The sequence below is a fragment of the Ranitomeya variabilis genome, chromosome 2 (assembly GCF_051348905.1).
Source record: "Ranitomeya variabilis isolate aRanVar5 chromosome 2, aRanVar5.hap1, whole genome shotgun sequence".
Classification (NCBI taxonomy): Eukaryota; Metazoa; Chordata; class Amphibia; order Anura; family Dendrobatidae; genus Ranitomeya; species Ranitomeya variabilis.
Genome location: NC_135233.1, coordinates 219,858,337 through 219,870,064, shown reverse-complemented (window position 1 = coordinate 219,870,064; position 11,728 = coordinate 219,858,337). Strand labels below are relative to the sequence as shown.

Sequence of the window (11,728 nt, the reverse complement as noted above, 5' to 3'; positions counted from 1 at the left end):
GATTGCAATAGCATGCATGCATTATGCAGGAAACAGCGCCACTCATCTCTATAGGCTGTTTCTGGTATTGCGTTCAAGTGATTCAAGTGCATCGTTCATTCTTGGCTCATCAGTACCAGAAATGAGATGCGATCCTGAGGTTTACACATTTCTTATGTAAGTAATGAAGTCCTGCAAGACAAAGAACGCCACATCTAGGAAGTGTTATTAGACAGGATAATGAATGACATGCATGGGAAGCATGGTGAGAGATCTAGGGTCAGGTGGAAGTCTGGTCATTGTGTATGAGGAGCCCACCATGCCATGTCTCCCAGAGCTGCAGCATGCACCGTGCCATCCAAGCTACAGATGATCAGCCCACCATTCTCCAGGTCTGATTGGTCCACACATGGGGAAGTGTGACTGTGATGAAGAAGATCACACTGTGAAGAAGATGCTGCTGACCCAGGAGGAGGGGGCTCATCACCAGACAATGCACATGTATGGGGGCATGCATATATACTGTGCATATATATATATATATGTGTGTGACTCCTCCTGCATCTGTACATTGCTGGCCTTGCTTCATTAATAAATCATTGTAGACATGACTAGGAGGGAGGAGGCTGCAGAGAGGAGCAGGAGACAGGCAGCAGGTAGAGCACCCTGACACATATACAGCAGGAGGAGGATGTCTTCCTAGAGACAGCTGGAGACACACAGATATAGAGACAGACATCAATCTGTGATCACACAGAGACAGCTGAAGAGGAGGAGGAGGAGGGAGGCGGCGCCTGTGTGCTCAGCTCTGTGCACTGCTCCCAATGCAGAGGACACTGGCAGCACTGGACCCTGGCTGCAGCCCACAGCACCGCACCTCTGTGCCAGGGCACCTCCTGCACCCAGTTATCCCCCTGCCAGCTGCACACTGTCAGCACTGCATCACCTCGCCCTGGCACCTCCTGGCACAGCATAAAGGTTCAGAGTCCATTCCACTGTGATCTGAAGCTGCTGCACAGTGTCTAAGGTCACACAACCTCCCCTTCCCCAGGACTCTGGACAACTCCATTCATCAGGGACTGCTAGTGAAACATCGTTTTTTTTTTTGTGGGGGGGCTGTTTGCTTGCTGAATCTGAGCTCATGGATTGGAGGTGGAGGCACTGGCAGTGATATGACAGCAGAGCCAGTGAGTGCCAGGTACTGAAGGAAAAAAGGATGGCATCTCATGGGAAGCCAAGGAAGGACAGAACTGCAGACTATGAAAGTCAGTTTAAAGGTAAGAAGGGCTGAAAGAAAGAGATTCTTTGTTGGGGAGGCGCGAAGGGGTTAAAGCGGATTAGTGTAGAAGGTTTATGGGGAACTTGTGTTATGACAGAGGCTGTGGTGTAAGCGTTTCCTGAATACATAACCATGTAGCGCATGCTATGCCTAAAGTCAACGGAAGAGCGAGGATTACAGCATGACCAATATGACAACCATCCATAGATTAGACCACATTGCTTCTGTGCCCATGATAACGGTCATCTCATTTGCCTGGTTTTGCAGTTCTCCGAGTTTTGGTTGAAAAATAATGATCCTTTTTTTTTTTTTTCCTACCGTCGTTATGCATAATAAAATGTTTCCAAAGTGGTAGACTTTATTACTCATCTTTAAGTGCTCTGCGCTAACTGCCCCGGGCTGCGGCGCATTGTCCGTCTGTCCTGTGTCTGCGGCTGTATGTGATTTCTGACTGCGCCAGGAGCTGGCTGCTGCCTTCGTGTACTATCTGTAAAATACCAGGCTCGCATCACAATGATCGAGGTCAGACGGGACCGCAGACAAAACAATCTGACGGTAATCGCTCCAAAGTTCATTGTGATCTACAAGCCTTCACTAGAATACGCACAATGGATCCATTATTGTTCTCCATGGAGCCCGTATCCTGACGCGTATAATGATCACGATATACGTATTTAGAGCATGGATATGGTCAGATTGTTCAAAGTACTAGTTTATGTAGTGGAAATATTTCCATTAATTAGATGTAGAGTCAACGTAGAAGCCCACAGATCTTCTCGTAGGCATCTAAGTCATAGGGCCATTGTGTTGGAATCCTGACAGCCATAGGATCAGTGTTTCTTGTCTTTTGTGAGGGTCTTCAGGTTCCGCATTGGATTCTTCATGACTCCAATAATTGCATCCATCCATCTTCACACATGTTGTCTTCTTCCGCTTTTCCGTTGAAGCACAGATGTCTTTGTCAATGAGTTGGGTCTTCCAATGGACTCCACAAGATGAGATGAAGCTCAATCTAAAAACTTGTGAGGGTCTTCAGGTTCCGCATTGGATTCTTCATGACTCCAATAATTGCATCCATCCATCTTCAAGCATATTGTCTTCTTCCGCTTCTCCGTTGAAGCACAGATGTCTTTGTCAATGAGTCGGGTCTTCCCATGGACTCCACAAGATGAGATGAAGCTCAGACAAAAAACTTGTGAGGGTCTTCAGGTTCCGCATTGGCTTCTTCATGACTCCAATGATTGCATCCATCCATCTTCACGCATGTTATCTTCTTCCGCTTCTCCGTTGAAGCACAGATGTCTTTGTCAATGAGTTGGGTCTTCCCATGGACGCCACGAGATGTGATGAACCTCAATCTAATAACTTGAGGCTGAGGTTTATTCCAAGGATCTCCAGACAAATTACACCAATCTTTTCTAAAGTCTTCTACAATTCCAGAATAATCTCTAGAGCTCCTATCCAATTATTCTAGCCATTAAAGAGCAGACATGACATTTTATTAGCTATTGTTTCGGAGGGAAACCTTATCTAGCTACTTGGGGAACATTCCCACGATCAGGAACAGTAGCGTTTTGAACTCACCGTATTTTCGCTGCTTCCAAAACTCTGTGTTCTACTTTTCGTACTTTGTTTTAGAACTATGCGGATTTACCGCACCTAATGACAGTCTATTCGGGGAAGGTACGCGGAGGAAACTAGCGTCTCCACTAGAGAAATTGACATGACCAGAAGCATAGTGGTCATGGGATTTCTATAAATCCCATCCACCGTGCTTGTAATGTAGAACGCAGCGTTATGGATGGAGTGAAAATATGCTACTACTGTCCAAAACTCTACTATTCTTGATCGTGGGCACGCAGCCTTATGAATAGGTGATCATGTAACACATGCTCTTAGGTTGGGTTTTCATATATCCGGTCATGCAACTTTTTTTCCTCTCCAATGTGGCCATGAAATGCCAGAGGGAATCTGATGTGAGAACAGATCCCATAGTTTGCATTGTGATTTCTCACATTCATCGTTGTGATTGACATTTCAAAGCGTCAACTCCAAAAATGCTACATATTGTGTTTTCTTCACTCATTTAGCAATAAAGTGGTGGAAAAGGATGGAGCAGGATGGGTAGAAATAGAGCGGCTATATAAGGCTCCTGGCGTTACACTGTTGTGGGACCACTCTTGCTTATAGAGGGAGGTCCTGAGTGGGAGAGTCTCCTCCATGACTGTCATATGCTCTAATAGGTCATATGATCGGCGGATATCTTGATACAACAACCCCATTAAGGGACGTTACACATACTTCCTGCTATTCCGGCTGCTCTGAGTTTTTTTTCGCTCTGGTTTTGGAACATATTCTGCACTGAAGTCCAGTTGAAAAACACCCACACACCATCTTTTATTATTACATTTTTTTTCAATGGGAAATCTTTATTGCCATTCATATGAAGGCAAACTTTTCTGCTGCAAATTTGAATATTCTATAGAAGTAATTTACACATAGAAACCACAAAGATAAATAGCTATTAGATGGTCCAGCTTCAATAAATGGGGCTACTCTGCATGCGGACCCTCAGGAGTTCAAAATGCAACCCCTGGAAATTCGGGGGTCAGGATTAGATTTCTGATGATGGTTCCAGGGGAAATTCATATTGATTCTTTTCCACATGAAAAATGACGCTGTGTGAACGTACCCTTATCATCACCTCCTTCTGATCTTCTTGGATCCTCAGCTACAAAGGAAGATTCTTTGTTGTTTGTTACTTTGTATCATTTGTGTGATGTTTCTAAAATATTGAAAAACTTTCCACAAGTTTATAAAACAAAAGAAACGATACAATCGTTTTATAAATACAGTCTACAGCATTGTGATAGAGCAGAATAACAAGAGCAATCATTTATATTAATATGATTGATGTCCGTTCCTTCTTATGTTCCTGCAGACCTTGGGCTCCTTTATCTCTGTAGTTTGCACTTTGGATGGTTTCCTTTGCAGGATGTCTACTTCTAAAGTACTTTGCTAATCTTCTGCACAAATTTTGGCCTTGTTTTTATTTTTTTTAATAAAAAAAAAATCAAGCACGAGGGCTTAGTAGGTTAGTAGCTTCAAAGTAGCTTCTGATTGCACATAAGGATTTTTTTAGCTCATTATTACCACTGGGGGTGTAATATGATTAGGCATTGAGGATCAATGAGCCAATATTCTCTTCCTGCACATTGGCATCCAAGAAATATTTGCACTTGTTTTGGCCATACCATACCCTATTATCAGAGACGTGTATAACATCAGGCTCGGACTGGCCCACCGGAAAACAGGAGAATCCTCCGGTAGGCCGCCCCTGTGAACAGCGCTAATGAGAAATGCTATTACCCTTGATTCACAACTTGCAAATATCATCTAATCATTCATTAAACAAGCTAGCCAAATCCATATTACATAAAAGCAAAAGTACTAGGGTCAGGTAGCTGAACGGTGGGCCCCAAGAATCAAAGTTCCTGGTGGGCCTTTGCCAACATATATTAAGTATTGTAAAGATTTGGGTTTTAGCTCAGGTTGGCCCCTTATCCTCCATGGATGATGTGAACGTGAGGGACTTTCCTTCTGTAAACAAGGGAGGGAGCGTTGGCACATTAGTCATGCCATCCTTCTTTTCTTCCAGGAATAGGATTTTTGGGCTAGTGAATAAACACTGTACTTCTCTGTCCAAGGAAAGGGGGGAGGCTTGTTTGTCTGAACCTGGAGGAATGTCACATTTAGATTTTTACTACAGTGCCCCTTTTTTAAGTACACCCCAGCATGCCAAACAATCCAGGGTTGTCCTATGCAATGTTTATCCACCATCTACGGCACTATAAACTATGGAGTAGGGTCTATAAGTTGCACCCTGATCTATGGATTTCCTTTTTTCTTCTTTCCACCCGTCACTTACAAGCGATCTCGTCTGCTGCTCTCCTACATCTCATATGTCACCGGCAGTATAGATAGTGTATGACAAACTCACGGTTGTGTTGACAGAAATGAATGAAGAATGACATGTGAGTGAATGAGTCAGGGTACGTTGGTTTATACATGTAATGGGTTAGAAAAAATCTGAGCGCTAATTGTTCAAAAGAAACGGCCAGGCTAATATTTCGCCCCCCTAAGGACCTGTGCAGAATTTTGTACACAGGTAATCTGTCTCTGTTCCACCCGCCAGTGGTGCCACCTAATGCTCAAAGTGGACAACATTGTCCAGGACCACTCTCTGCCCTCTGTTCCCTGCAGAGCACCCACCAGAAATAACTTTGTATCCTTCATGGTGGATTTGCAGGATGCAAGTGTAGCGCCCCAGGGTCCTGGTCGTCGCAGTGGTATTGCTTTCCACTCGGGGAGAGTGATACTGTGTTTGGAGGCAAAAAAGGATAACTGCATCCAGGTATCACAAACATGCAACACATTTCACACTCCAGGCCACCAGGGGGAGCTTCTGCTTCTATTTATTAGGTCACGCTCCATATATATATATATATATAGCTGGTAGTCTGTAGGGAAAGTTAGTCAGTTTCAGACAGTAGTCTAAGGAGGGCAGAGGGTCAACGGAGCTGTGCATGCCCTCAGAGCTGCAGCTCCCAGAAAGAGACATTGAAAGGCAAAATTGTTTGCAGCGAGCGTGAAGGAAGTCGAAGCAAAGGAGAGGATACCAGAAGGGGACCAGCCCTGAACAGGCTGCCTCCTTCTGAGGTGCAGAACCCCGGTAGCCAGAACACCGAGGGAGTAAGGACCTCTACGCCTTATTTCAGAGACCAGCAGGAGAGCTAATTGCAGGTTACCTGTCCGCACCTACACCCAGGAGGCACGGTGACACCTACAGAGCCAGGTTATCTAAGAGACCCTATAAACAGGCTCAAGTCACCAGTCATACGGGTTTTGTCCTATCCTATATGGGGGACAGAGAGAGCGAAGCATCGCATCTGTGAGACCCTTATGCGAAGCCATAGGCAGTAAGGGACTACACCACCGCAGCGCAAGGGAAGGCTACTGATTTCCACCTGGACAAGGGGACTCTGGACTTGCCTCCAAACCAGCCGGACTCTGCCTGCACTGTGATCTGGGGCTTTGGACTGTGGATGCTGAAGTCTTCACTAAAGGTAAAGAGACTGCAACCTTGTGTCCTCGTTCTTCACTGCGCCATTCATCATTCACCATCTACACACCGGGAGCCCTGGGGACATACTTCACCTGTGGGAAGGTATACCATCTAGCTGCCATAACATCACCCCAGCGGACCCCTAAGCAGCGTCGGTCACCCTGACCGAATACCACAGGTGGCATCACGAACATAAACTTTTTGCTCTAAAGACCTTTCCCTTTTACATGGGCGACCAGGGCCACGGACCGGGTCGCAGCCACCGTGACATCCCCCTGTGAAACAGTAGGACCCGGTACCGAGTACCCTTAGCCCGTGGGGCGACTCACAAACAGCAGAATACAGACTGCTCTTTCTGGCACCATGTATCCTAGACTGCAGAGTGAATCGAGGAGAAGAGATCACTTGTCAGGTTAGGGACCATTTGTGAAAACTCTTGCACTACCTTCTCACCACCCAGAAGTTGCAGATCATCTTCTTCAGAGCATTGAAGCCACATTCAGTTTGTGGTTCTGTCCGTTCCTACTCTAATTAGTTGTCAGATGCAAGAAGTGAAAATGTAGAAATCCTTATCTGTTAAACAAAAAAAAGGTCGAAGCTTCCACTATCCAGTTTCATCAAGAACTTATTGAGGAACTGATCTATGAAAAGTGATGCAGCAAACAAAAATACCCTGCCAGTGCATTAGGGAATTTTGGAAACTTGGTAAGTTATGTAAGTAAATTTTGTAAGTTATGCTCTGCGAGATACCGTTTTTTATAATATAAGAAACATCTCCTTAAAAGGACCGAACTTATGAACTACTTCTTCAACTCTCTCCTGCCTCTTGAACTCACCATCTGCTCTGAAAAAAAGCATCTGAACTCCACCTTGCTCAAGACAAGGTGGACTATCATCACGGTGAGGAGTCAAGTTACACCCCCTATCCATACTCTATTGAGAGGGGAACGGGGAGAAAACAAACAGAGGGAGACACAGAAAGATTGTGCTGAGCTTTCTAACAAGTCCTTGACCTTTCCGCAGAGCTGGATTCACAGCTACACTGCTCCATACTTCTGCTGGTTTTTTTTGTGCTAACTGAAGAATGAAGAGAAGGAATTCATCCCAGTGTGCTGTGTATAGGAGAAATCATAGCAGCTGGTCTCTTCCCACCAGCTCAGAGTCATTGGAAATTACAAGATAGAACTTGCATAGGGTAATACTGGTGAAAATGCAGGATACAAGGGGATGAAATGAGTAAAGTAATGTTATTACCCATGTACAGCTTCTTCAGAAGACTTACTTGAAAGTACAATCACCATTTAAGAAAAATTAAAATACTTGTTTCTCTCATGGTGAATTCTACTCTAAGAAAGTGGGTTGCGTTTTAAAGGCTAGACAAAAGTGTGGGCAAATTCTAAATGTCCACGGAGATCTGTGCCACTACTATACCTACATGATATCATGCATTGTTCACAATGGTCATATTCATAGCAGTAAGTCAAGGGGTTTGTATGCAAGAAAATGATAATTAGGTCTTCTTCTATGATTCATACTTGGCGCAGTATGTTCCCCCAGTTACGGCTGCCGTTAAGTCACCTTGGACCAGTTACATGATAATATTTGGTTCGAGCTCTGTACTATTATTTTTGTAGGTTTAACTAGAAGTTGTATTGCTGACACAAGCGTCTAACAGAGATTCCATAGACGTCAAGCCAATAGTGTAAAATCCCCAAAATAGCATATACAGTAGGTGGTAATGGGATATCCAGGAAGGACTGCTTTTACATAGGATTGACTTCAGTGTATAGGGTTTGTTTTACAGGGCTGTTACATGAGTAATCATAGGAACTCAATCTGAAGATGTCGTGGGACCTGCAGTTTTTAGAAAGCTTTATCTACAGTATTATCCTTAAAAATTAAGTCTGTCAACGCTTTTTATAAATGGTATGGCTGCATAGGCGCTTGTCCCCCAATAAAAATGATATTTTTTATATAGAGATCTGATGTGCCTGTCAGGAGAAATCTAGTGGAGAAGCCATAGGCAAATCAGTCTGGAAGTGCAGTGAGGGCGTGTCTGTACACTCAGACTACCTCTTCTCAGTTCACTGACACACCCCCAGTGCACTTCCTGCCTAATTTGCATACATTTTCTATGCTACATTTCTCTTAACTGGCACATCCGATCTCTACATAAAAGGTGTCATGTGTATCGGTCAACAAGCGCCTATCGGGCCATACCACTACTTCCACATGTGCTGACAGCTTCCCTTTAATGACCTGTTCATGAATGGAAACAGGACATGAATTGAGAAAAATAATTATCTGTATTTTTTGTTAATTTTTTTAGCTTCGTTGTGTTTCAGGTTTATACTTGTATTTCAATGTCTATATTCATGGATGCGTCTCATATACACGTAGAATATGCGTCTCTGTAACGGATCCCTTTCCTTTTCTCGTTGACACTCTGTTGACTTCTCTGTGTAGAATCCATCACACAACATCCGGTGTCGCATGCTGCGTTCTCTGTATACTATGCTATGTATAGCAATGCGCCCATGAGAACAGGACTCCGCGTGGTGACATCAGCAGAGCCCAAGAAGTGCTACCAATCACAGCTCCATGAAATGTTGAGGAGCTCATGGCGCCTTGTTTTGATGATCGGTATAGATCTCGGTGATCACCGGTGGAATGCCTCCCAAACCTATACCATTAACCTAACGAAGGGGCTGCAGGTCTTTCTGAGTGCAACTTGAATGAGGATGATGATGAGTTGCACCATGAGGCTGCACAGATAGTAACAAATTTCACCATGTTTTTAAATGTCAAAGTAGTGGTACGGCTGTATAGGCGCTCATCCCTTTATAAAAATGACACCTTTTTTTTGTAGAGATCCAAAGTGTAAGTCATGAGAAATCTGGCATAGAAATCATATGCAAAGCAGGCAGAAAGTGCACTGGGGGCGTGTCAGTACACTGTGACAGCTTCTTCCTTTTGCACTGACATGCCCACAGTGCACTTCCAGCCTAATTTGCATATGGCTTCTATGCTAGATTTCTCATGACTGGTACGTCAGATCTCTTCACAAAGTTTATCATTATTACAGGGGGACAAGTGCCTGTACAACCGTTCTACTACTACCAAAAAAATACCAGGTTCCCTTTAAAAGAGAAAATATGTAAAGCAGGAATGTGAATATCCACATATTTCGCTGTAAAACAAGCATAAACAAGTGATGAGTACCAGTAATAACATACTTTCCCTTCAAGGTGACCAGCTCTAACCAATACTTATGAATAATGTCATTGATGGCCTGCAGGAAGCATGTGTCATGAGCATTTTTGGGGTATAGGGATCTGCTCTATGCATGTGTTAGTGCGGGCCAGGGGAGGGGGATGTGTGCACAAGGTGTTATCCAATGGGTAAATATTCTGTGTGTATTCCCCACACCCCTCTTGATCGTAGTTTACAAGCAGAACTTTGAACTGATGGCCTATCATATTCTACACATGTAAATTGCCATCTTATCACGTTGCTGTTTCCTCAGGGAGGGACAAATATTTCAATTTCATGCGCAGGACATAGTCAGTAGTGAGGGGTGCAAAAATAAATTTTGTAGAACCAAAAGTTAGATTTTTTAACAAATCCTCATATTTCTTTTAACGTTACAGTTCTGGGTCATCTTTTTTTGGAGCTGTTCCTCCTTCTAGAAATGAATGTGTTAATTCACACATGGCTGTTGCCACAGAGGTGTGTCCTTACAGTCTGCACTATCAGCACTGATTGGATGATGTCGGAGCTTGCAGGGACACACCCCCAACCAGGCTTGGACTGGCCCACCGGAGAGCAGGAGAATCCTCCGGTGGGCCACCACCCTCTTATATGAGTAGTACTCAACACTATATACTTGTATCACTATGTACATCTTATTCATTTCACAATCTACGAGATCATTGTTATATAAATTTGCGTTTGAGGATAATGTTACATTTGCATGTAGCTGAAAAATGGGGTCCTGGAGTTGGTTATTGGTGGGCCCTTGGCACCCCAGTCTGGCACAGTGGCCCCTACTGTCAATTTCTAGGAGAAATAACAGAAGTACAATATCGGAATCCAAGAAAAGATGCTCCAGAATTGAGGAGTTATGAAGGTAAGAAAGGATTGAAGACAGGTTGTTTTTAAAGGGGTTGTCCAATGAAAGCAAGTTATCACCTCTCCACAGGATAGGTGACAACTTGCTGATCGTGGAGGTCCGACTGCTAAGATGGACCCACATTTGGGGACTTTTATTCCCTGTTAAAAAAAATGGAGCCATAGGTTGCATGTTTGACTACAGCTCGATCCTCTAAGGGGCGGCTGGAAAAAGCTGAGCGGCAACCACCCCATAGGAAATGCATGGCGCGACGGTCAAAAATATAAAAGTGGCGGTAAAGGAATAAAAGCGATTGATAGTTAAAAGTTTGCATTGCAGAGAGAGAACATTTTCCAGCTCAAAAGTTCGGGTCCGCATTGTTTTCAGTAGGGTTCTGGTTCTGGAACAGTTCTGGTACCCAAACCAAACGTTGGAATAAATGTCACCAATGTTTTATGGCTGCAGATTAGCAGAGTTGTCGTATAGACTTAGCCTATAAAGACATCTGGATGTTCTGGAGGTGACCGGTGTTGGACTTCTTGAGAGGTCAAGACCTTTATTACAGCTTATTATTAATAGGATGTTGCATTTGTCCTGCTGATTGGGCCATAGATGTTCCCTTCGCACATACTTTGTGACATGAATACCCTATGGAAAGTCTTTCTGTGTGCACTTACATGTGTGGGTACGTGCCACAGCTGCTGCAAGAAGTGTGAGTGACAGGAAGTGACAGGGAGCTTCCCCTGCAACGCTTCACTGCTGCTTACTCAACTCCTCGAGTGGTCTTCTAATGGACTGATTCTTCATTTAAAAAACTAAACTTTTTGTAAAAAAAAAAAAAAAAAAAAAAAAAGATTTTCACAAACCATGCCAAGAGTCCTATTAGGTCCTCAGGTTAGAAGTCTTATTTATAAGCCAGGACTCTGGTGGACCAGCCCTGTCCATATTTACATAGATGGCAATTGATTTGAATGGTCATGGTGTAATACTGCATTTCACCTACAGGGGGCATTATAAACGTTTGATCAGCTGATCGCCTAGCCTCCTTGTCTCCATTAATCCCTATCCATGATATAGAGGATAACTTCCCAATCGCTGGGGTTCCACCGATCCTGAGATCCAGGGCTCTTCGAATGGATCGAATGGATCCCCATTGACTTTTTTAGGGTTGGGGTTCTGGTTCAAGTTCGAGTAAAGTTCTGGTAACAGAATAGACCTTTGGACTGGTCGAACC

General features: G+C 43.9%; 1 protein-coding gene across 4 annotated transcripts in view; it reads left to right on the top strand.

Annotated features, from left to right (window-relative positions):
* Nucleotides 1–577: 577 nt before the first annotated feature.
* Nucleotides 578–11,728, top strand: part of ARHGAP4 (Rho GTPase activating protein 4) — a 90,887-nt gene continuing 79,736 nt past the window's right edge. For all 4 annotated transcript variants that reach the window (XM_077283650.1, XM_077283649.1, XM_077283648.1 and 1 more), the window contains exon 1: nt 578–1,256. In XM_077283650.1, the coding sequence (XP_077139765.1) occupies nt 1,196–1,256 (61 nt within the window). In that variant the 5' untranslated portion in view covers nt 578–1,195. The remainder of the gene's footprint in view (nt 1,257–11,728) is intronic.